Raw genomic sequence first — 23,868 nt, 5'->3', positions numbered from 1 at the left:
CCCTAACCCTAACCCTAACCCTAACCCTAACCCTAACCCTAACCCTAACCCTAACCCTAACCCTAACCCTAACCCTAACACCACCTCGCCCAATGAGCCAGCACCGGCTCTTCTACCACCGGCTTGCTGCCGCATTGGGCTCACACTGCAAGTCTGTCCAAGATGTACGCATTTGCAAGTCCCCGCAAGGCTGGATCACTCGGCTGACCCGCTTTGCGCGCGCACAGGACCTTTCTCCTCTCTCTCAGCAAGATCTCCTCTCGAGCTACGCAAGATACCGCATGCAGTACACTACCGCAACAAAGCGCATGAGCCGTGTCTTCCGATACTTTGACCGGCACTGGATCCAGCGCGAGCGGGACGAGGGAGGCAAAGAGGTGCTTTTCGTCGCAGACGTGCGTCGCCTCATTTCTTCCCACTCTTGGTGGACACTGCTGAACCTCTGTACAATGTGCAGCTCGCCCAGGAGGTGTGGCAGGCCGAAGTCTTCAGCCCGCTTATCGAAAAACTCGCGAACGGAAACAAAGCCGACCTACCTCCGGAACAGCTACAGATTGTGCAGGACGCTCAAGCCGCAATCAAGAAGCGGGATAAGAAGGCAGCAAAGGCGGACGTGAAGGAGGCAAAGAAAGGGAAAGGGGTGGCGGGAGAACCGCAGCACGACAAGGACGGTGAGCAGGCACGGGTGACTTGCCCAGCGATGGGCAGACTTGAGCCGTAGCACCGCGCCGTTGCATTGACATGGGTAATGCACGCTGTTCTGTGGAGGCAGCCAGCGGTCTTGCAAGCTTGCAAAGCACCCGCAGTGAACCCGAGCAGCCGAGGCGCCGAAGAGACAAGAGATCTACTGCTGTAGGCAGCCAGCAAGCCCACGCTCAGCATCTGAGCCTGTAGAGCCTCTACTCAGCTTATGAAAGCAACCACAGCGGCGTTCCAGCACGCGTTGCCGTGTCAACACGAGAAGAACGGCGAGTAAGAGCGCAATCAAAAGGCAAAGGGGCTGCGGTGCGACTAGTGCGCAGACGCGAATAGCTTGCAAGAACAGTCTGAGGGCGCCCACATCAAACGCAGCCCCGCCTCGGACAGCGACGCAGCGACTGAGACGATGGAAGCCAGTGAGGGAAGAAGAAGCAGCACGCGGCGACAACGCCTCGTGCGAGCGCGGGACCCAGACGCAGCCATAGCCGGTGACCGCAAGCGTAGCATCGAGCCCATCTCGGTCGAATCTAGCGACACTGCACACTCGGGTCGAGGACAACATCGGCGCCTCGTCGGCTCTCGCTCGTCGACGACGCGCGCAGCTGCCGCAAAGAAGCGCGCACGGGCTGCCGGGATGCAGTAGAGCCGCGCACGAGTCCCCGTCAGCTGCCCGACGCGCCTCAACACGAGCGCACTCCCCCCCACCTCTCCGCCTCCGCGTCTTCGCGCTTGCACCGCCTCGCCCAGCGCACGCCTCTGCAAGGCGGGGCGAGCACCGTGGCGAGCCCACGTGAAGCTGCGATGCACCCGTACGCCCAGCCGACGCAGCCGCAGCCGCCGCGAGAGCCGCGCATCGCTCTCGCGTCGATCCCTCCGTCTCCGCCCCGCCAACGCGGCCAGTCGAGCCCAGCGCTCGAGCACCAGCCGCATGAGCCGCCAGGAGCACGCCGGCCGGCCATGCGCAGGCAGAGCAGCGGCGGAGGGTCCGCCTCGGTCACGCGCAGGACTGTCGTCGGCGACGACGGCGTCGAGCGCGACGAGACGCGCGAGGAGCGCAGGACGCGCAAGGAGCGCGAGCGCACAGAGCGCGCCATGCAGGGGCTGAGCATCGCGAGCGACCAACAGGGTGCGCCTCCCTCACCTCTCTCGTACTCGCCCAACTCGAGAGCTACACTCACGCACAACGCTCGCCCGCAGACTCTCCGACGCAGGAACGACGACGACTATCTTCACGAACGAGTCGAACGAGCGACGCCGACTTCAACGCCGCCGCACTTGGCTCCCCGCCCATCCCTTCTCCTTCTTCCTCCGCACACATCGCTACCTCGTCGTCTTCCTCGTCCTCCAAGTCCGTCCTCACCATCGCACTCCAGCGCGCTCAATCTGCCGTGCTCCTCGACAGCGCCAACAACTTTCCCGCCGCCGTCGCCGCCTACACCCAGTCGGTACGCCTGCTGCGCGAGGTCATGGCGCGCGTCGAGGAAAACTCGCGCGACATGGAGCGCAAGCTCAGCACGGGCGGTATTCGCGAGGGTGAGTCGGGCGATGAGTACGAGCGGAGGAAGGCGCGGTACGAACGAAAGGAGCGCGCAAAGCAGGACGAGGCGAGGCGGTTACGGGTCATCGTGCGTTGCTCTTCATCGTTCTTGACAGTGTCCACAAGCCTCCGAGCGCGTGCTTTGCCGATATGCTGACTGCCCGACGCGACTGCAGCACGACACGTACGAGGACCGGATACGAATGCTCGTCCAAATGGGCCACCCTCTCCCGCCAAATGCGACCCTTCCCGCGCTTTCGACCGCGCCGGTCCCCGTAGCAACATCTTCTGGCGACCTCACGACGTCCATCTCCAATCCCAGTCTCCCCTCCTCGTTCGACGGCACACTCCCCGACTCGCCGCACCTCTCCTCTGCTTCTGCCTCGACGCCCAGCGTAACGACACCTGGGCCGCCGCTCACCATGCAGTATCGGCGACATCGTGCCGACCACGAGCGCTCGGCGTCCACCGCGTCAGCGGACGAAGCCGCTGGGATAGGCGAGGCGATGCTGCTGGCGAGCCCGACCAGCACCGAGGGACACGACGTGCGCGGCATGCCGCAGATCGCAGCGCTGCCCGTCGTCTCGCAGCACGAGGACGTTGGGACGAGCGCGTATCACGACGCCGACGCGACGCTGCTCGCGCTGCCGGACGAGTCGTCGCGCCCGCACAGCTATGCGAGCGATTCGACCGCGACTGCGCGAGCGCGCACGCCCAACACGGCCACGCCTACCCCTACCGCAACGCCCGGACCCCATCTTTATGCTGGCCTCCCGGCGCCCATCACTCCCTCGCCCGCCGACCTCGCCGCAGCCCTCGGTCGACCCGGACCCATGCCCGCGACCCTTCCCGATGATCTAGCACCCCGCCGCCCCTCTCTCGCCTCGCACGACATGCGCCGCGGCTCGTCCGCGAGCGCACTGACGCAGATGAGCGCCGCATCGGGCGAAACGCTACGCATCGGCCTCGGCTCGTCGCAAGGCTCTCCCGCGCTCGGCAGCGAGTCGATGCGGCGCTTTGCGTCGTCCAGCTCGGCGGCGAGTGCGGGCGCAGGAGCGGCGATGATGCGACGGGGAAGCTCTTTCGGCGGGCTCGGAACCGTCGAGGCTGCGCACGCGCCTGTCGAGATTCGCCCGAGGCCCGCTCGGGGAGCGAGTCTCGTCGGGAGCGCCGCGATGGGCCTTACCAGCTCGAGGGACGGGCTCGTCAACGCTTCGACGGCCGAGGGCACGATCAGCCAGAGGCGGCATCTTCGCTCGCCGCAGCCGGGCGAGCAGCCAGGACCGCCAACTCGGCCGTCGAGCGAGCTGGATCCGGAAGGAGCAAGGATCGTCGTGCGCGCTCCGTCGTCGGACGTCGAGCGTGTCGCTCCCGCGCCAGCCGAGCAGCCCGCACCGACGGCGAAGAGCGGCTTTTCCGCCGCTTCGCTCCCCGGCAGGCTTCGCGCGCTCTCGCAGCCGGGCAGCAAGCGGCCGAAGCTCCAGTCATTCGACTCGGACTCTTCAGCGCGCCCGCCGCTCCCGCCTCTGCTCGCCTCGCCGCAGCCGCCTCAGCAGCCGCGATCCGTCTCGACCTTGCACCACCCTTCCGCGTCAATGTCGTCCGCTTCGCTGTCGACCGCCCAGACAGGCTTCAGCGTGATGCGCAAGAGCTCGGTGCCGACGCCGACCTCGCTCAACGCCCCGCAATTTGCGCAGCTCGGCCGCTCCAATTCGTCCTCCTCGATTGGCAGCAACGGCTCGTACCGCTACGGGCATCCGAACGGCGGTGGGTCGCCCGGCGAGACGCCTGCATCGGCGACTTTCCCGCACACCCACACCAACACCTCGCCTTTGACCTCGTCATCGCCGCTCCCGCCTCTCCCGCACCACGCCTCGCACACCGCCCACCAGAGCGTCTATCTTTCCGCCGGCCTCCCGTCCCCTCCGCCGACTACCGGCGCAGCTTCTTCTCGCGACACGATCCTGTCCATTCCATCTGTCCGCCGACCTTTCCACCTCATGCGCCTCGTCGTCGCGACCATCCCGTCTTCGCATACGATGAGCCACAGCGGTGGCGGCGGAAGCGGAGGCGGCTACTTGAGCGAAAAGCTCTTCGTTCCCGCGCAGGTCTGGACGACGCAGGGCGGTGCAAAGCTCGTCGCGCTCGAGACGAAAGTCCGCATGCTCGACCTCCTCTCGTCGGGCCTCGACGCGCTCGACAAGGCGGGCAGGGGCATGCTCCTCGTCCCGACTGGGTCGACGAGCGCGCCGCGCGTGGCGAGGGACGAGGCGGCGAGGTTCGTGCGCGAGCTCGAGAGCTTCGAGGGGCTCGCAGAGGGCATTCAAAGCACGCTGGGCAAGAAGCTTGGGCAAGGCGTGATCGGTACCACTGGTGGTGGCATCGCCGGCGGGACGAGCGGCTCCTTCGGCAACGAACGGGATCCGAAGTCGGGCCGCAAGGGCAGCACGGCACGCTTTTCGCTTTGCACCTTCTTCATCAGATCCATCAGGTCGCTCGAGACCTTACCGACTTGTGCTGACCTGCTCTGATACTGTCAGGCAAGCTTTTCGGCTTGGAGCTCGAAGCTCTCAATGAGCTTGAACCGTGTCGTCGCGAACGGGGCAAGGTGCGGACTTTCGCATCTCCTTCCGCCCGTTCCGCTTGTGCTCACTCTCTTTGCCAACACCACGCAGCCTTGACTCGCAAGCAACGTATGTCGACGCCATCGCCAAGATTTTCAGGCAGGCGCAACGACTGGGTGCGTTTTCGTCACTTCCGCGTATTTTTGGCTCCTGCGCTTACTCCGCTTGAACGCTCGTGCACAGATCAACATCTCGCACTCGTCTTCCCTACGCCATTCGACGACGCGAATGCACTCGATAGTGCCTACGCCCTCCTCTCGCCCGCGGACCGCCACCGCCTCGAGCGTCACTTGCGCAAGGCGAGCGAGTTCTTCGGCCAGGTCATCTGCCGCTTCGTCATGCGCGACGTTGGTGTGCTTCTGGACAAATGTATGCGCTCGCGCTCTCGCGTCAAAGAGGCCCCCACACTGACCTCCCACCTGCAGACGTCAAGCGCGGCGGCGCCTGGCTCTCGGGCGAGTGAGCGGCTCGACGTCGCCTGGATGTTGGAAGCAGCGTAATCTATTCCCCTTGCGTGATGTCTTGTACTCGCAGCCATAAGACTCGCCTACAGCCGTTCCGTTCGTTAACCTCGCCGTTCCGTCCGCCGTCGCCGTTGTTGCAACCGTATCTCTCATTCCCACTGCCTGTTTCACTGCTTTCAAGCCATCGCCTGTACGTCTGCGCTGCGACTGCGCCCTCAGCAGCTCGTCCGCCGCCGGCGAGCTGGTGCGCTTGCGGCAGGTGCTCGAGCCTTTGCGTCCGTCGCTCGCGTGTGCGTCCGCAGCTAGCGTTGGGTACGGGGTCGATCGCGTCGAGGTGCCCTTTGAAATGCGCGCAGGTGCAGCAGTGCGTTCCGCCGCTTTGCTGAATAGGAACACGAGGGGCAGGTGCGTCTCGTCTTGTCTATCTGCTTCTTCCTGCACGCACTGACGCGTTCCTGCCGTTTTCGGACGGGTGCATGCAGGATTGATCGTCTCCTTTGTTGCTCTCCTGTGTCCGGCTCCGCGAGACGGACGTCCCGAAGCGCGTCGTCTCGGTGCTGCGCTCTTCGGCCGTCTCCTCTCGCGGTCGGCCTTCCTCCGGTTTCCTCGCTGCAGCTGGCTTGCTTTCCTGCATCGTCTCCGTCCTCCTGCATCTGCGCACGCAGCGCGTCTCCGTTGCTCCGGCGCGTCCTCTGTACTCCCGCGTTCTGGTGCGCTCCTCCTTCCGCGTGACGGCTTGCCCTCGTCCGCTGCATCGATTTGACGCTGACCGATCTGACTGTGCAGCTCGACCATATAGCCCCTCTGCAGCATGAATCGCCATCCGGCGAGCCATGCCTCGTCCCTCGACCTCCTCTCGAACGTTGCTCTCGCCGACGAAGCGAGCGACACGCTTCGACGCGACGCGTCAAGCACGATGCAGCCGTCGTCCTCGATGCGCTCGACCGTGACGGACTCGCCAGTCCCGTCGCCTGCTCCGTTGCGCCAGCCGGTCACGAGGCAGCGCTGGGGGCCGCGCCTTGCGACGACGGGAACGACCTCGCTCGACTCGCCCCGGCGCCATGTCCCGCAGCACAGCCAGACCTATCCACCAGTGTCGACGTCGCCAGGATACCGTCCGCAATTCTCGCCACTTCCGCAAGACCGCCAAATCCAGTCGACAGTGCCTCGAACGGCACTTCTTCCTCCGCCATCGTCGCTTTACACGCCTTCATCCTCGCTGCACCGCTTCGCCGAACGCCCGTCCACGTCGTTGGCGCCGTCAACTGCACCGAAAGGCATCCATCAGCGCCTGTCGACTCCCGGCCCAGCGAGTGTTGCTATGTCACGACAGATGCCCGGCATCGATGCCGCCCGTTTCGGACCTACTTCGCCTCTCGCCCTCCCTCACCCACGCCCTCCGAGACTCGGTATCCCGCAGTCACCGCCGTCGCGCGCCGCGGTGACAGCCAAGCGGTCGCGTCAGGTCCAGTACAGCTCGCCCGAACCCGACGATTCAGACGACGACGACTACGACCCACTCCCGAGTCGAACGCCGACGTCGGCAGTGACAAGCTCGGCGCTCTTCCCGCCTGCTGTCGCGCACCCCTCGCAGATCCGCGCAAGCACCGACGTTGCGGCAGCTCTCAAGCGAAACCCAAACCCGGTCGTTTCGACGACGCTGTGGGAGGACGAGCGCACGGTCGTCATGCAGGTCCTCGTCGAAGGCCATGTCGTCGCTCGTCGATCCGGTACCCTCTCTCCCTCTCTCCAAGATGCCCCGTTAGCGCTGACTTTACGAGACGTGCGCAGACAACGACTGGATCAACTCGACCAAGCTCCTCAACATGGTCAAGGGCATGACACGAGGAAAGCGCGACATGTACCTCAAGGGGCGTCTGTCTCCTCTCTTGGTCGGCAATGGCGCTCTTCCTGACCCGTAACTTTCCCGCAGAACGAGGAGTCGCGGCAGGTCTTCCGTCGCGGCGCGCTGCATCTTAAGGGTGTCTGGTGCGCCATTCAGACTCGTTGTATTGCTCTGTGTATGCTCATCGATTCCCACTTCCGTAGGCTCCCGCTCTCCGCTGCGGTGCGGCTCGCCCGCACGTACGGCCTTTACGACCGGCTTTTCCCGCTCTTCGAGCCCGACCTCCAGTCGTACCTTTTCCTCCCAATCAACCGCGAGCGCACGACGCAGCTCGTGCAGGCTGCACGGAGCCGCGCTGCGCTGATGCGCAAGCCCGACGCGTCGTCTGGGTTGAGGGAGCGCGAGCGCGAGGACCTGCGCATCCGAGGCGAGGCGCTGGAGAGGAGGCTCACCGAGCTCGAGATTGGACTGGGCCTGGCGCATCCGGGTGGCGAGGAAGAAGTGGACGACGGCGGCGAGCGGGATGCGCGCGATGTCGAGCAGGAGTCGTCCTCCGCCAAAGACACGGCGCAGGCGTCCGAGTTCCCTTCGCCGCCGCCGACTGCACGCGTAGACGGAGCCCCCAGCATCGAGCCTCGCGAGGGCGCAGCGGGCGGGCAAGCGCCGTTCACCCGGCCAACTCCTTCCGCTTCACCTCATCCCGCCGATGTCGTCGCGGACCCGCCTGCTCTGCCCTCCTTTCGCCCGATCCGCTTCCCGACAAGCATTCCATCGCCTAGTGCCTCTTTCTCGCCTCCGGTCTCGCAGTATGAGTCGCGCCCGGCTGTTTATAGGAGCCAGCCTTCCTTTCCGGTCCTGCCCGCTCCCATCATCGACCGCCCGTCTCCGGTCTCGTGGTACGACAATCCGACGCCGCTGCCCCAGCCGCTGATTGACTACGGCTCCTCCGCGCCCGACTCGCGTGTCGGCGGCATGAGCAGGGAAGGCCGCCGACTGTCAAGCTTGCGCAGTAGCGGCAGCGGCGGGAGCGAGATGCAGCTCGATGAGCCGACGACGGATGCAGGCGCACGGTCGCCCGTCGATGAGCGCGGAAGGAGCCCGTCGGTCGCCGTGGGCAGAGCCTGCTGCTCGTCGACCGTGCCCGACTCGCGCAATGTGCATCAATACGCGCCGACAAGCCATCCTCTCTCGTCCAGCGTGTTACGCTCCGCTTCGCTCCCCCCATATGCCGTACCGCAGCCCCTCTCCTACTCGCCGCAGCCTCTCGAGCCCGCCTACCACGAAGCGCCTCTCACCGCGCCGCTCCCTCCAGCGCCGCTCGATCCGTTCTTCCCGTCGCAGCAGCAGCAATATGCTGCGGACGCGCCTTCTGGCTGGCCGCAGGGCCCAGCGGCGCCGCGCCTCGTCTCGTTCGACGCCGCCGTCTCGCAGATCCGTGCGCTCCTGCGCACGGTACCCGCTCCCTCACCCGCGTCGGCGATTTTACCGAGTCCGGTTGCGCATGCTGAGCCGAACGTGCGCGCGGGCTTGACCTGGGGCGAGCTGATCGGCGGCGAGGCGCTGTACGCGGAAGAAGCCGCCGATGCAGCCACGCTCAGCACGGAGCAGGCGCCCGGCAGCGCACCTTCGCCTTTCGAGTCGGCCTTTCCCTTTGATCTGTCGCGGAGTGCTTGCCACGACGACGCCGCAGACCTCGACGAGGGGGAACAGCGGGCGACGAAGAGGGCGAAGATCACCGTCGGCGACAACGTCGCTTCCGCATTGTGACTTCGCTGGCCGAGCAACTGTATGAACTGCTCATTCTTGCCTGTGGAGTGCGCCTCTATCGATTTTTCGCTAGATGGGGTTGTGAGCTGACTGTTGCATCTCCCGCAGTCCTTCCGCGCACCTGGATCATTCTCGCATCGCATCTCTGCTTTCCGGTTGCTCTTCCCATCGTGAATACTGTCGCCTCGCACAAAGCGCGCACCTGCAACATCGTTTGGCTCGTCTCTGCTCGAACCCATCGTTCGTGATGACGGGAAATGCTCGCATCGCTCCGATTGTCGCATGCTCGACCTTGATAGCCCTGTGACTGTGTCACGAAGTTCTGCAGATGGCTACGCTGCCCCAGGAAAGCGCGACGGAGGACGGCGGGGCAGTCGGAATTGCCGAGAGCGCGGGAGCAGATTCCGACGGTTTGCTGTCGGCGCCTCTTCCTCGGCTTGGACGGTCGAAGTGCGAGTGCGAGCAGCTGTACTGGGCTCTACAAGCACGCCCGTCTTGCTCTCGCCGTCTCTCGCTCGCTACAACTTCGCCATGAGCGCCGCTTCTCCTCGCCAGAGTCCGCCCGCGACGGGCTCGCCCAAGCCGTCGCTCCAGGACGCCGGAGAGAAGCTCGTGAGCAAGCCCAAGACGTACCCGTTCTGGCTTGGAGGTGCGCCCGTCCTTCCCCCGTTCTCGCGGGTCGACCACAGCCGCTCACCACTTCTTTCGGTCGTCTCTTTCTCGTCTTCACCGACCACAGGCGCGGCTGCGAGTTGGGCAGCTGTATGCACTCGTACGTGTTCTATCTTTCCACGCCGCGCGAACCCTGTTCGAGCGACAGTCGCTGACATGCTCCTCCTCGTCGGCAGACCCGCTCGACCTCGCAAAGGTGTACGTGCAGGCTCGCAGAGCGCTTTATGATCTCAGCGTCGTGCTCTGAGGTCCGACCGCTGATGTAGATCACCTGGTCTCGTACAGCCGGATGCAGACGACCAAGGGCAAGGGCTTCGTCGGAACGCTTGTCGACTCCGTCAAGGCAGACGGTGCGTCCCTTTGCTCAGCAGCATCGCGTGCCATGGTGCTGCGGGTGAACAACGCACGGGCTGACTTTCGCCCTTATACGCCGACTCGCTCACTATCATCTTCCCCTTTCTTACCCTTCTTCCGGCTTGTTATCGCCTTTTCACCATACCCTGCGCCACCGTTAACATCGACACACTCGCGCCTATCAGGCCTGCGACGCGGCGCCTACGCCGGTCTCTCGGCCTCGATCCTGCGGCAAATGACCTACTCGCTCACGCGCTTCGGCATCTACGACGAGCTCAAGAAGCGCGCGCAGGCGCGGCATCCGGGCCAGGCGCTCCCCGCGTGGGAGATGGCCGTCGCGGCGAGCATTGCGGGCGGACTCGGCGGGCTGGCGGGCAACCCTGCCGATGTCATCCTGGTGCGCATGACGGCTGACGCGGCGAAGCCCGTCGAGCAGCGGCTCGGGTACAAGCACTGGTGTGTCTGCGCTCCTCAGACGAGTCTACAGTGTGCCCTGGACCATCGCGTTCAGGAGAGCCTCTGCCGTGCGTCATTTGCGGCAGCGCTGACCCACGTACTCGCTTCCGCAGCTTCGACGGCGTCTTCCGCATCATCCGGGAAGAGGGCGCACCCGCACTCTTCCGCGGCGCAGGACCCAATTGCGCGCGTGCGATCCTCATGAACGCCTCGCAGCTCGCTACGTGCGCCTTTCTCGCGGCGTGTTCCTCTCGTCTAGCGCAGCCGCTGATTCGCCACCGCTTTCACAGCTACGACACCTTCAAGGGCATGCTCATGAGCACGGGCATGTTCAGCGACGGTCTTGGCCTATACTTTGCCTCTTCTTTCCTCGCCGTGCGTTTCGCTGCCATCCTCGCCCCGTCATTCCCTTTCGTCCTAAAGCTCGTTCCGTTACGCAGGGCACTGCTGCTACCACCATCTGCGCTCCTTTTGACGTCATCAAGACCCGCGTAAGCCTTTCTGCCGACTATGCCCTTTCCCTTGTTCGTGCTGACTCGCTCGTCTCCTCGTCTCCCTCGTCTCTTTCGCCTCGCGCCAACCTCCAGATCATGAACGCGTCCGGCAACGCCTCGATCGGCTCCGTCATCGCGACGTCGTTCAAGAACGAGGGCATGAGCTGGATGTTCAAGGGCTGGACGCCCGCATGGATCCGCTTGTCGCCCAACACGATCATCATCTTGTGCGTTTGTTTTCCTCGCCTCGCATTGCCGTGTACTCGCCGTCAGGACGCATGCGATGATGCAGACGCGTTTGAAAGCGCGTGCTCACACACTGCCCCGTGCAGCCTCACGCTCGAAAACCTCAAGAAGGGAGTCGACTACCTCCGCGGCACGCCCTAGACGCGCAGCGCTTCCTTCTTTCCTCGCCTCGTCCATATCATGCCTCGTCCCCGCCCGCACACTTATAGACTCGCCGCCGCCCTCTGCCGGCTTATACCCCTCGCTCCAATAGACTTCCTCTGCCCTCTATCCCCTTGCGTGCAGCCGAGCTTGCTAGACTCGCTGTAACGCAGGCACCTTGATCCTCGTATAACCAGGCCGGAAAGAGCACGGATGCACTGCAAGTACGAGCGCGAGCGAGGACAGGACAGAAGAAGAGCAGGAGGGCACTGAAAGAACGTATGAGAGACAGACGACGACCGAACAAACCGAAGAAACCCCTTGAACAGCCGTTCTTGAGTAGGCGACGCCGCACGCCGCCTACGCACTCGTGGAAGCCGCCGCAGCTTTCTAGAGGTGGATCTCCTCTCCGCCGACCTTCCGCTGGTTGAGCCCAAGGATCTGCCTCCACGCCTGCTCGCCAACCGCCTCGATGTATGCCCTCGAGAACAGCGGCGCCACGATTGTGTTGCGCTGCGAGCAGCCACGGTTGCCGAGGCGGCCCTCGAAGGCGTTGTTCATGAAGATGTAGGCGTCGCCGAGGAAGGCGATCAGTGCCGTGATGTGCTCGGACAGGAGGGTCGTCCCGAGCTGGAGGTTGGCGCCGCCAGCGCACTGCGCCGAGAAGTACGACGGGACCGGGTCGTACGAAACGATCTGGTCGCTGCGCGAGTGGTACTGGAAGACGGGGATTGAGGCGATCTGCCCGTTGGTGGAAGCGCCGGGCGCGTCGAGCGGGCGTCCGAGAGAGCCTATCGCAAAGTACTTCTTCGGGATCGTCTCCTCCAGCGCGGCGCCGCCAGCGGTGAACAGGCTGTCGAGGTCGACAAAGGGCGCGGCAACGAAGCTGTTGCAGTCGGTCTTGGCGCGCTGGAATGCCGTGCGACCGGCGCTGCTGACGGCAGTGTCGAGCCACGTTTGGAGCTCGGGGTAGGCGTTGGCCATGCCCTGGAGCGCCGAGATGGCGAGCGAGCCGAACAGGTTGCGGTCGAGGTGGTCGAATGTCACGCGGAGGTCGATTGGAACGCCGCCGTAAGCAGCTGCGACGACCTGCGACAGTGTGAGAAAGGTTGGCTTGTCGTCGCGGTATCGGACAAACGGGGGCCGTAGCGAGACGTACGTTCAGGCCGGAACCGTAGGTCGGGAGGAACTGCGTCGCCCAAGCACTGGCGTGACCTGTTTACACAGAAAGGCTGCGTCAGTACGTGAACAAGCGCGGTCGGGGAAAGAGAGCTGATGCACCTCCGCCCGAGTAGCCGTGGATGACCGCCTTGTACCCGTCGGCGCTCGGCAACGTCTCACGATGGTTGAGCATCGCCCTCAGCCCGTCCAACCCGGCGAACGCCTCGGTGACGCCGCTGATGAAAGCCGCCTTTGAGCCCTCGTGGTCCGGCACGGCGACGTACCAGCCCTTCGCGAGGCCAGCAAGGAGGTCGAGCCCGTTCGTGGCGGCGTTGACGGCGGTTGCGACGGTGAGGGTGGCGTTGAACGGGTTGCGGTGGGCGACGAGGGCGTAGGAGGTCTGGCAGTCGACGCTGGCCGAGTCGGTCGGCGCTGTACTCGCGTTCGAAGGTCAGTGAGCCTGCGAGCTTCAACGCGCTGCGAACGCACAGAGGAGCAACATGATGCGCGGCGGGCTGAGCGCATTCTTCGGTCTGAACAAGGTCGCAACGGTGGCATCGGCCTCGCCCGTCGCCGCCGTCGTCTTGTACAGCACCTGGTACGTCGCGTCGGCGAGCAAGTCAAAGTAGGTGCCGACCTTGCGCGAGGCGAGGATGGCGCCGTTCTGAGCGGACGCAAAGGAGGCAGGAGGGCGGTAGAAGGGGTCTTGAGACGGTGGGAGGTACGTCTGGATCTGGCGCTCGGCAAGCGGGACGGCGAGAGCAGAGCAAGCAAGGGAGAGGGCCGTTACGGCGGCGACGAGAGGCGCGCGCATGCTAGGCAAGGTGCGGAGCGAAGGGAAGAGACCGAAGCACAGCTCGGGCGACCGCAAGCACCGCAGATAGCAGTGTGGAGACAGCTGCAAAGTCACCGGCTCGCAAGCTCTCCTGTGTCGGCGATGAAGCCCGGCGGTGCGGTACCTTGAGCGAGTGATCTGCAACCCACGCGGACATTCGACCTTGATTCGACCGCTTCTCGAGCTACGCCGAACAGCAGATCCGCGCTTGCAGACCGAACTTGAAGCGAGGCGAGAAGCGGAGAAAGAGGACGAGTCGTCCCGCAGGCCACGGGCCGGTGTAAAGCGCGGTCAGGAGACGAGGCAGCTGCACCAAAGAGGGTCACGTTGAGGGCCGACCTTGCGCGGCTGCTCAAAGTTGGCGCCAGAGAAGGCATCGGCCAAGGAACCACCCTTGCACATCTGCGCGCTACGGCACCGGCCAGCTTGCAAAGCCGTCAAGCCGGAGGTGGTGCTGCTTTCACTAGCAGCTCGCACGTCCGTGCACAGGACGAAGAGAGGTGCGCTCTACTCCATCGGGGCCTTTTGACAGGGGACAGGCGGGCGGAGAGAGAAGATCTCTGCACGCGGAAGCGCGCCCAGCGAGCTCGCATTCTTTCCTCTGCCGTACCCGCAAGTCAGAGACAGAAGGGTATACACTGCAGCTCTGTGCAAGAGAACCGAGCCGTCTGGCACGGTGGGCCGACATGCTCGGGGGAACGACGGGGCGTAAGGGAAGAAAGGGTCGTCAAAGCGGAAGGAAAGGGTTTCAAAGGGGCGCGCACTGCGCTGCGCCTGCGAGTGGATTCGTAAGATAGTGGGAACGAGTGTTGCGGGTGCATCGAGGGTTCGAGAAAGGGCGAAAGGGGGCGGCGCGGAAACGAGAAGTCGTTTGCGAAACAAAGTCGCAGAAGCGGGTATAGGGGTATCGAGGGTTCCGAGCCGAGTTCGTTAGGAGCAAGGGCCAGTCGCCGACTATGCGGCGACGAAGACGAGCGCCATGACGAGCGCGCCGACGAGTGCCGCGCCGACGATCTGCTGCTGTCCGAGCATCGCCGCGCCGCCCGTCAGGTTCGACTCGCCGGCCTGCTTGGCGACGCTCTCGAGGAAGCCGCCGCCGCACTTTTCGCCCGTGGCGGTCCAGAGGCCGGCCTGGCCCTGGAGGAGGGGCGAGTTGGCGAGTCCGAGGGCGTACGGCATGCGCGACTCCCACGCGATGTAGGCCGCGAGGACCTGCTTGGTGCACTGCGAGCACAGGACCGTCGACGACATCGAGGGCGAGAGGAAGAGGAATGGAAGCGACGCCGACGCCCACGTGTCGGCGTTCGGGAGGACCGACGGGAGCGTGTAGTTGTGCACGCCACCCGTCGAAGCTGCCGTGTCACCGATCTGGGGGAACGCCGACGTCGAGTTGCTCGCGGCCGAGGTCGAGTTGGTCGACGACGTAGCGTTGGCGCTGCCGCTCGCGCTCGCTGCCGGGGCAGACGCGCTCGACGAGGACGAGCCCGAGCCGGAGCCGGCGCCGTCCCACTGACGGCGGACAAAGCGCCGTGCCGCACGAGTGATCTGGATGTAGAGGCTCGGAGGAGCGGGCACGTCGATCGAGAAGTCGCTGTCGCTCGCGGCGAGAACGCGGAAGTTCTGCGCGGGCGCAGCGACGGCGGACGAGGATGCGGCGGCGGCGGAGGCCGAGGCGGCGCCCGAAGCGACGGCGGCGTACGAGCTCGCGACGCTCGAGACGAGAGCGGTCGCGTTGCTGCCCGTGTCCTGCTTGGGCATGTTGCCGGTCGTGATGTCCTTGAGGCAGAAGTCGGCGTTGGCGTCGGTGGTGCAGACGGCGGTGCGCAGGGGCGTCAGGACGTAGAGCGCGTCGTACGAGCCGAGGACGACGCTGTCCTTGCGCTGCAGCTCGGTCGAGCAATTGCCGTTGAACTGGGTGAGGAGCGAGCGCACGAGCGAGTCGTCGCATGCGGGCGTGTAGCACAGGCTCGAGAGCGCGGCGTCGACGTCGTCAGACGACGCCGAGTAGGAGCCTGCGGCGGACGTCGAGTCGGGCTGGAAGAGGGCGAGGGCGGAAAGGAGGGGCGCGGTGCAGGCCGAGATGTCGGCGTGCGAGTTGAGGTCGGTGAGGAAGGCCTCGCACTTGCTCGAGGTGGTCGAGGGAATCAAGGGGTTGTCGGACGAGGAGCCTGCGGCGGTGCTGACTGCCGCAGTCGCGGACGCTGTCGATGTGGCGAGGGAAACGACGGTCAGTTGCAGTTCCGCGCAGACAAAGGGCAAGTTGCTCCTTGCGTCCCGCAAGTGCTCCGCCGCTGTATCACTCCACATCCTTAGCTCCAAGCCAGGCTGCACCGGACGCCAGAGCCTCCGTAGCGGAAGAGCGCAACTCCTCCCCTCGCTGCGCGGTTCGCGAGGAGTGCGGCGAGACTCGACGCACCCGTGCGGTTCGCTGCGCCTGCACTCGCACCCGACACAGCTGCACTCCCACTTCCGCTTGCGCCCGCCGAGCCCGAGGTTGCAGGGGACGATGATGCCGGCGACGAGGACGAGGCCGGAGCGTCCTGAGCGCGCACGGCGTGCGGTGCGGCGAGGGCGAGGGCGGCGACGAGGGCGGTGGCGGTGTTGCGGAGGGACGGCATGGCTGCTCGAGCGTGTGCGCTCGCTAGCTGGGCGTGCGGGCGACGAGAGACGAGGCGAAGGTTGATCGAGGGAGAGGAGGAGACGGCGGGTTCAAGCGAGTGTGGTGCGGCGGGGCTGGACGAGGGCTCAGGGTGTGTACTGGCCAGCCAGTGACTCTCTCTCTCGGCGGTCTGTGCGCGGTCCTGGCGAGGCGAGCGAGCGGAGCGTCGGCGACAGAGACGAGCGCGGCCGAGTTTGGAGAGACGACAGACCCGCTCGACCGGCCCGCTCCCTCTAGGTCCCTGAAGGGGCTGGACAGATTCGCTGCTGCATTGCACAGACTGGACAGGCTTTCCTACCTTCGCAGCTGCTCTCCCCGCGGCGTGCTGCCGCCGAATCAACCCGCTCTCGACGCGTCTCTCACTCAACGCACGTGAGCTCGTCTCGACCGGGCCGAGCACGGCTTGCCTGCGCCTGCACAGGGGTCGAAAACGCGTCGTTGCAGCTGACAAGAGCGCAGCGCGTCCGTCAGACTCGCTCGAGAGGACGTCGAGGCGGAGGGGCTCGTGCGCATGCAGACGCGTCGAGGCGACCCACCTTGTCTGTGTCGTCCGCCGCCTCCTTGGGCTTGCAAGTCCTTGCGGTGGCCCCAAACGAGCTCTTTAAGATGCTGTGGCCCGTCAGAACTGCTCTCGCTGCGCTGCCGTCGTTCTCTGACTGCGACCTTCTCAACCGCGACGAGGACGAGGCGTGCACCTCACTCACTCGCTCCGGCCGTCTTGCAAGCGCCGCCCTGCTCACAAAAGACACTGCTGCTAGGCGCTGGTGCATCTGCTGGCAGCGCGAGCGAAGTTGTGGCTCAAGCCTCGCTGGCCGTTGGTTCCCTTTCACTCGTCGCGCTCTCCTCTTCCTCGCTCGCTCGCTTTTGCTGGGGAGCAAGGCAGTGCTCCGTCGTTTGAAGCACCGGTACCGTACTCGCCGCACCTAGCGCACACCCCTCCGCGCGATGCCCTCGCTCCCCTCCTTCCCGCGCCCCTCGTGGCTCTCGTCGCGCCTCGCCCCGCGCCACGCCGGCACCTCGGACCCGGCCCAGTTCTGCTCGCTCGCGGGCACGGACGAAAAAGGTGGCTCGACCGAGACCGGGCAGCGCACCGAGGCGGGCGCCGAGGGGGACAAGGTCTACGACGTCGTCATCTGCGGAGGTCAGTCGAGCGCTCGCTTCCCTCCTATGCCCTCCCGACGTAGCGAGTTCCTGTTTGAGGAGGTTCGAAATGCGAGTCGCTTTCGGCTGACGCTGGTCACGCCATTCTGCAGGTGGAACGGCCGGCTGTGTCCTCGCTTCCCGCGTGCGTCGACCGGTGCCCATCGGCCGCTGTCACAGGCGGTCTCAGCGAGACAGAGGCTGACTCGTACCCTTCCGGGTTCGCGCAGCTCTCGGAGGACCCGAACGTCAAGGTCTTGCTCATCGAGGCGGGCGAATCGGACCAGAAGCAGCTCTTTTCCAAGATCCCCGCCGGCTGGGTGCGTCGCGCTTGCTTGCGTGTGGCGATGAAGACATAGAGTCTGTCTCGCTGACTATGACAGTCGTACAACGCGCAGGGACAGCTCTACAAGCGAGTCCACTTCCCTCCCAACCTCTCTCGCCCGACTGATCCCCTCGCATCGCAGGACCGCGGCCGACTGGAGCCTCAAGACCGTCCCGCAAGCTGAGCTCAACAATCGCGAGCTCTATCAGCCGCGCGGTGCGTCGTTCCGTTGCCGCTCTCGCCCAATCCGGTTCTCGCCGGACTAACGAGTGAATCGGCGCGTAACCGTCAGGCAAGATGCTCGGCGGATGCAGCGCTATGAATGCGCAGATCTACCATCACTGCGCGCCCGAGGACTACGACCAGGTGTGTTTTCTAGTCTCGCGCGCTCTGCTTGATCTTTTCGGGCCTTCTCAGCCTCATTTGTCTCACCGTCGCTCGCTTGCCCGTTCATCTCGCTCCCCCGTCGCGCAGTGGGAGAGTCTCGGCGCCGAAGGCTGGAACTACGAGTCGCTCAAGCCGTACTTCCGCAAGGCCGAGGGCTTCACGCCCACCCCGATTCTCTTCGAGGGCGATGCCACGGTGCGTTCTACCTCACGATCGCGCACATGAGTCCACACCCACGTAGAGACTTCCACTCATATGTAGCAAGATGTTGCCGCACAGCTGCGCGGCAAGGACGGCGTGTGGAAAACCACGGTCCCGCCGACCGCTCCGCTCGTCTCGGCCTTCCTTTCTTCGGGCGTTGCGCTCGGTCTTTCGCGCACCGTCGACTTCAACACGCCCACGACGACGACGGGAATCGGGCGCTTCACGACGACGATGGGGACGGACGGGCGCAGGTCGTCGACGAGCAGGGCGTACCTCCCGCCGAGCGTCTTCCGGTCGCGCGAGAACCTCGACATCCTCACCTCGGCGCGCTGCACGCGTCTCGTGCTCGCTCCCCCAGGCGACACCAACGACGCCAAGCTCGAGTGCACGGGTGTCGAGCTCGTCTCGGAGCGTGACCCTCAGCCCAAGGGCTCGAAGCAGGTCTTCGTCGCGCGCGTCAAGCCCGCGTCGCTCGGCGGGCAGGTCATCGTCTCGCTCGGTGCGTTCGCGACGCCGCACCTGCTCCTGTGCTCCGGCATCGGGTCGCGCGATAAGCTGTCGCAGGGCGGCGTCGACGAGTGCAAGATCGAGCTCGAGGGCGTCGGCGAGGGGCTGAAGGAGCACGTCATGGTCTGCGTCGGGTTTGGCGCCAAGAAAGGCGCGAGTATGGAGTGGCTCAAGAGTCAGGTCAAGACGGTGCGGTTTTCTGCGCACTTGCTTGTTCTCGTCTCGCTCATTCGGAACGGGCGCGGTATGCTGATGCTGCTCCTTCACAGATCCCGTCGCTCATCCGCTGGTTCTTCTCCGGCACGGGCCCGCTCGCGACCAACGTCGCCGAAGGCGGCGCATTTCTCCGCTCGAACGAGGTGGCGCGCGACGGCTCGGTCCTCCCGAGCAAGCCGGACCAGGTCAAGCGCGAGTCGGTCGTCGACTTTGCGCTCAACGCCAGCAGCGACAGGAGCGCTGACCTCGAGATCATCTGCGCGCCTGTGTGGTTCGTCGAGTGCGTCGGTCCTTTCGCTTGTTCACGTTCAAGGCGACCTTCTCAAGTCGTCTGAGTGAGCTCTCGCTGGTGACCGGACACAGCCACGCCCTCCTCCCCGTCAAGGGCACCGACTACTGCACGATGGCTTCGACGCTCCTCAAGCCGTTCTCGACCGGATCCGTTTCGATTCGCTCGCCGTGGATGCTCGACGAGCCCGTCATCGACCCCAAGTACCTCGCCGACAAGCGTGACATGAAGGTGCGTCGCGGATCTTCCTTGCATGCAAGGCTGTGCGATCCTTCGGGTCAGAAGCGCTGATATTTCGGACGGGCCACGCAGGTCCTCCTCGCGGGCCTGCACCTCATCCGCCGCCTCGCGCTCACCGAACCGCTCTCGTCGCTCCTCACGCACGTCGAGTCGCCCGACCTCGGCTCGCTCGAGGCGCTCGGCAACGCGAGCAACGAGGCGCTCGAGGCGTATGTGCGCGAGAAGGCCGAGACGGTGTACCACCCGCAGGGCACGGCCAAGATCGGTGCGAGTGTTCCTTCTCCTGCTGATCTCTGCTTTACTCCCGACGGAGCAGCACTGATGTAGGCAATGAGGCGTCGCAGGCCCGCGCGACAAGGGCGGTGTCGCCGACGCGAACCTGCGCGTCCATGGCACGCTCAACGTGCGCCTTTGCGATGCGAGCGTTTTTCCCGACGCAGTCGGCGGCCACACGGTGCGTCGCCCAGCCTGGGTTTTGTGCTCATTTGCAACGAACCCGCGCTGACCCTGTCTCTTCGAACGATGTAGGCTGCTCCCGTTGTCGCGGTTGCGGAAAGGTTCGCCGACATGCTCAAGGCCGAGAGATCGGGACCTTTGCCGTAAGATAAGGGGAGCGTCTAGTTGGGATAGGCCTGGGCTGGGGCTCGAGGGGAGATCAGGAAGAATGGACGCTTTCGCTCGTCGGTCAGCAGCTTTCGCTTTTGCAAAGTCAGTAGTCCCTGCCGAGTCTCACGAAGCGGATTTGATGGTAGCCGTTCACCTGCACAGCATTGTGAACAGGTTTTTAAGAAACAATTAAAGGCGAGCGCGAAGCAGACGAGAAGGGTAGAACGGACCGACAACGGAACAGCGGCGTGCTACGTTGAGTCGACAATTTCGCTTGGTGTTGCGCGAACGCTTTCCGAGGAAACAGAGACCACCAGCGACGTATGAACGACGAGAATGCATTGGCAGGCGAGGGTCAGACAAACGACACAGAGGACAAAGCCGAGCGACGAAGTGCAAAATCAGGTGCAAGAATGGTACAGCAACGACGAGAGCTGCACGAGCGATACAGTCAGCGATTAAGCGAAATGAGAGGTCTCGGGCGTTGAAATCGAGCAAACGGACCAGACGAATCCTCCCTTCCTCCCATGCTCCGCCCCGACAAGCGGTCGACTCCACCTCAGCTCAGCGCCGCATCGCCTGGCGCAGCTGCTCAATGTACTGCTGGTAGGCGTTCATGCCTTGCTGGTACGCGTTCATGCCGTGCTGGTATGCGGCGAGACCATGCTGATACGCCGCCCAGTTGTGCTCCCACACGCCATACGCGCCGCCGCCGACGACAGGCAGCACGTCATTCGGCGGCTCTCCCTGGGCCTCGTCCTCCGGATCATGACCAGCAGCCGCAGCAGCAGGAGCGACGGCGGCAGGTCCGCGCCCGGCAGGGTAGATGGGCGCGCCGCGTACGGGCGCGACGGCCGCGAGGCGCGCGGCGTCCTCGGCTGCGGCGGGGTCGAGCTCGGCCTGAGCGCGCTTGCGGGCTTCTTCCATCTGCGGGGCGAGACGAAGACCTCAATCACACGTTGCGCGAGTCGGGCGAAAGCAGGAGCGAGGGCGCGCACCTCGTTGTAGACGCGCACGTCCGTGTCGTCGAAGTTCGGGCAAGAAGACCCGTCTGCGCGCGTCTTGCCGAAGTGGTCGTAGCCGGTGATCTGCGCAAGCCAGATTCCACGAGTCAGCTCGAGGAGCCGCCACAAGAAAGAAGCGAGCGACCCGCCTTCTCGCGGCAGACGAAGCAACTGAAGACGCCGCATTCGCACGTGAGCTTGTTGCACCCGTCCTGCTTGAGGATCGGCGCCTTGCAGCCGGGGCAGGTGCGGATGAGGGCGGCGGTCATAGCCTCTGCCGGAAGAATGGTCTCAGCCTGGAACGAGCTTCACCGCGGGCGAGCAAGACACGCTCGGGACACCCCAAAGGCAGGATTATCCGAGCGCGTGACGGGCTCGGTAGGGGGAAGTGACGCACCTGCGACAGCGTGCACACCAGGCAAACGACGGTCTCGCGCAGCCTCTTCGCAAGTCTGCGGAACATGACCCTCCTGCAAAGTCTCGCGCCACGTCAGCGAGCTCTCCACGAGCGAGACGGGACACCAGGAACGCACCTCGCGGCACTTGCGGCACGAGACCTTGCGGCACTCTGCGCGCTCGCAGCGGAAGAGGCGCTCGTCCGGGTTGTCGATGAAGACGGCGTACGGGCAGAACCTGCACGTCCGCCACGACATGAGCCTTGACCTCGCGCAAGCACGGAGGATGCGAGGCAAGAGGCGGGAGAGGCACGCACGGGCACTTTTCAAATCCCTCGACGCCGTCAAACGCCTGCTCGAGGTCCTTCTCCTGCGACAGAACCGCGAGCGACTCGATCATCTTGGGCGGGAGGAACGACGGGTACGTCGCGGGCACAAACGTCGCGATGCAGTCGGCCGTCATGCACGGGAGGACCTGCGGGCGAGCGAGAATGGGTCAGCAGGACGGCGGGAGCCGAGGAGGGGGAGAGAGAGACGCACGCCCTGGCGACGCCCGATGCGGTCGCTCGCGTTGGCGACGGCGCACGTCTTACAGAACAAGTGACCCTCGCCACATTGGGCTGCGTGCGAAAGCTCAGCGCGCACACTCGCGTCGATCTGACGGCATCGCTCGAGAGCGAAGTGAGCGTTGACGACGCCACGCACCCGTGTTCTCGACCGCAACCTCGTCGAAGCAGCACCCGCACTCGATCGCCTCGCCCCGCTTGCGCGCGCGCTCGTCGAGGCGCTCGATGCGCACGCGCTCGCGCTCTGCGCGGCGCTCCTGGTCCGAAGCGAGCTTGCGCGCGCGGCGCTCGGCGACTGTGCGTCGAGATCATGTTACGAATGTCAGCTCGGCGCTGCGAGTGGCACAGAAAGAGACAGGCGAGAGGCTGCTGTTGACGCACGCATCTTCTCGCGCAGCCACTGCATCTCGCGCACGAGCTCCTCGGGCGGCTCCTCCTCGACCTCTTCGTCCCACTCCCCGCGCACCTCGCCCGTCTCCTCGTCGACCTCGGTGCGGCGCACGAGGCGCACGACGGGCTTGGGCGGCTTGCGCGCGCGCTTGAGCTGCTGCGAGGCGAAGTCGCCGGCGGCCTGGCGCGTGTGGAGCGTGTGCCAGGTCGGCGCGAAGAAGGCGGTGTGATCGGCCGAGAGGAACGTCTTTTTGATCAGCGCAGAGGGGAGCAGGTCAAAGTCGGTGTAGAGCTGGTCGAGCCTGTTGCGCGCGGGCCAATCGTAAGTCAGCCGGGTGCAAGTCGAGGTCTCGCGTCAAGGTGGAAGGAAAAGCGCACGCGATGCGCTTGTACAGCGGGCTCGGCACCTCGCCCCGCCTCTTCCTACCCTGCGCGTCGAGCCAGTCGTACTCTTTCTTCTCGCGCTCCTTCTCCTGCTCCTCGCGCTCGGCGTCTCCAACCCGCGGGTACCTCCCGCCTTCGCCGCTCAGGAGCGCGTCAACGACACTCTGCGCGCTGTTGGCGTGCTGCGGCGCCGCGAGCAGAGTCGCGGCGTGGGCGGGAAGGCAGTCGGGGATGACGGCGAGGACCTGCGCGAGCGGGTCGTCGACAGCTGCAGCGAGTTCGGCCGCAGGCGAAGACGGCGCCTCGTCGTCGAGTACGAGCACATCGGTTGCACGACGCTTGCCCTTGTCGCGCGCAGGCTGCACCTCAAGATCGTCATCGTCGTCGAGTTCGCTCTGCGCATCTTCGTCGTCCGAGTCGAGCACGACGACGGCCTTGCCCTTTCCCTTGACGTCACCGTTTCTGCCAGTCCTCGCGCGTTTCAGGGCAGGCGGCGTCGAAGGCGACGAAGGGCGCGGCGAGTTGAGCCGGGACGGAGAAGCCGGGCGCTTGTGGCCTGCTCCTGTGGCACCGCTGGTCGAAGCGACGGGAGGAGGCGGGGCGAGATTGTCGTCGAGCGCATCGATGAGAGCACCGAGAGCAGCTGCAGCCCCGAGGCGAAGGCGTCGAGTGAGCGGACGTTTCGCTGAACGAACCGAGCGGGAGCAAGTGGGGGGTCGAGCTGCTTACCCTGGACCCGTGCGCTCGCGAGCGTCTCCTCGTCGGTCGCACAGCTCCTGAGCATCCCCCTGCCGGTGTCCTGCGTGCGGTCCCACGCGCGGAGAGCGTCGCGGCGGGTCGAAGAGGGTGCGAGCGAGCGGGCAGCGGCGAAGTACTGTCGACCACGGCACGAGAGCGGGTCAGCGCGGGGCGGAGGGTGTGCTACGAAGCCTCTCGGCCATGTACAGCCCCCGCGCGGCCCCTCCAGAAGGCGAGCGAGAGCAGGAGAGCGAGTCGTCAGCTCACGGCGGACGGCGGCGTCTCCAAGTCGTCGTCCGAGGTGAGCGCAAGCGGAGAGCGGCACTGGGCGGGCACAGCAGTCTGCCCGACCTGTGCAGCCTGCCACGGCTGCATCCTGCGCGCGAGGCGAGCGACGGGCGAGAGGTCAAGCGGCGGACACGCGCAATGTCAACCGACAGCGAAAAGTCACTCTATCCGTCCGCACTGGCAGCCTCTGGTGAAGCGTAGAGCCTCCGAGGACTTACGCACAACTCCCGAAAG

General features: G+C 65.2%; 7 protein-coding genes across 7 annotated transcripts; 4 read left to right on the top strand and 3 right to left on the bottom strand.

The window, feature by feature from the left end:
* Positions 1-1,500: 1,500 nt before the first annotated feature.
* On the top strand, positions 1,501-5,323 carry JCM10292_000735 (uncharacterized protein; the record flags this gene model as incomplete). Its single annotated transcript, XM_076652457.1, has 7 exons — positions 1,501-1,825; positions 1,897-2,324; positions 2,413-4,686; positions 4,777-4,844; positions 4,912-4,976; positions 5,044-5,229; positions 5,286-5,323. 7 exons carry the CDS (start codon positions 1,501-1,503, stop codon positions 5,321-5,323), a joined length of 3,384 nt encoding a protein of 1,127 aa, XP_076502015.1.
* Positions 5,324-6,135: 812 nt separating this feature from the next.
* JCM10292_000734 (uncharacterized protein) lies at positions 6,136-8,937 on the top strand (the record flags this gene model as incomplete). The annotated part of the gene is made up of 4 exons (XM_076652456.1): positions 6,136-7,054; positions 7,116-7,216; positions 7,267-7,313; positions 7,374-8,937. 4 exons carry the CDS (start codon positions 6,136-6,138, stop codon positions 8,935-8,937), a joined length of 2,631 nt encoding a protein of 876 aa, XP_076502014.1.
* A 531-nt stretch (positions 8,938-9,468) lies between these two features.
* On the top strand, positions 9,469-11,300 carry JCM10292_000733 (uncharacterized protein; the record flags this gene model as incomplete). Its single annotated transcript, XM_076652455.1, has 10 exons — positions 9,469-9,586; positions 9,677-9,709; positions 9,786-9,807; positions 9,895-9,959; positions 10,149-10,419; positions 10,533-10,643; positions 10,710-10,794; positions 10,860-10,910; positions 11,007-11,140; positions 11,246-11,300. 10 exons carry the CDS (start codon positions 9,469-9,471, stop codon positions 11,298-11,300), a joined length of 945 nt encoding a protein of 314 aa, XP_076502013.1.
* A 390-nt stretch (positions 11,301-11,690) lies between these two features.
* JCM10292_000732 (uncharacterized protein) lies at positions 11,691-13,275 on the bottom strand (the record flags this gene model as incomplete). The annotated part of the gene is made up of 4 exons (XM_076652454.1): positions 11,691-12,389; positions 12,460-12,515; positions 12,582-12,893; positions 12,951-13,275. 4 exons carry the CDS (start codon positions 13,273-13,275, stop codon positions 11,691-11,693), a joined length of 1,392 nt encoding a protein of 463 aa, XP_076502012.1.
* Positions 13,276-14,250: 975 nt separating this feature from the next.
* On the bottom strand, positions 14,251-15,914 carry JCM10292_000731 (uncharacterized protein; the record flags this gene model as incomplete). The annotated part of the gene is made up of 2 exons (XM_076652453.1): positions 14,251-15,497; positions 15,713-15,914. 2 exons carry the CDS (start codon positions 15,912-15,914, stop codon positions 14,251-14,253), a joined length of 1,449 nt encoding a protein of 482 aa, XP_076502011.1.
* Positions 15,915-16,900: 986 nt separating this feature from the next.
* JCM10292_000730 (GMC family oxidoreductase) lies at positions 16,901-19,866 on the top strand (the record flags this gene model as incomplete). The annotated part of the gene is made up of 12 exons (XM_076652452.1): positions 16,901-17,096; positions 17,209-17,240; positions 17,326-17,415; positions 17,513-17,636; positions 17,713-17,786; positions 17,895-18,002; positions 18,087-18,707; positions 18,788-19,014; positions 19,098-19,254; positions 19,336-19,528; positions 19,608-19,717; positions 19,792-19,866. 12 exons carry the CDS (start codon positions 16,901-16,903, stop codon positions 19,864-19,866), a joined length of 2,007 nt encoding a protein of 668 aa, XP_076502010.1.
* Positions 19,867-20,433: 567 nt separating this feature from the next.
* Positions 20,434-23,721, bottom strand: JCM10292_000729 (E3 ubiquitin-protein ligase RNF216; the record flags this gene model as incomplete). Its single annotated transcript, XM_076652451.1, has 12 exons — positions 20,434-20,796; positions 20,868-20,957; positions 21,023-21,147; positions 21,271-21,343; positions 21,407-21,506; positions 21,586-21,743; positions 21,809-21,888; positions 21,974-22,129; positions 22,216-22,526; positions 22,603-23,293; positions 23,338-23,482; positions 23,614-23,721. 12 exons carry the CDS (start codon positions 23,719-23,721, stop codon positions 20,434-20,436), a joined length of 2,400 nt encoding a protein of 799 aa, XP_076502009.1.
* Positions 23,722-23,868: the final 147 nt, after the last annotated feature.

This window comes from Rhodotorula paludigena (genome assembly GCF_050403205.1).
Source record: "Rhodotorula paludigena JCM10292 DNA, Rt_paludigena_JCM10292v1_ctg76, whole genome shotgun sequence".
Lineage (NCBI taxonomy): Eukaryota > Fungi > Basidiomycota > Microbotryomycetes > Sporidiobolales > Sporidiobolaceae > Rhodotorula > Rhodotorula paludigena.
The sequence above is the reverse complement of the archived record's forward strand: the minus strand, read 5'-3'. Positions and strand labels throughout refer to the sequence as shown.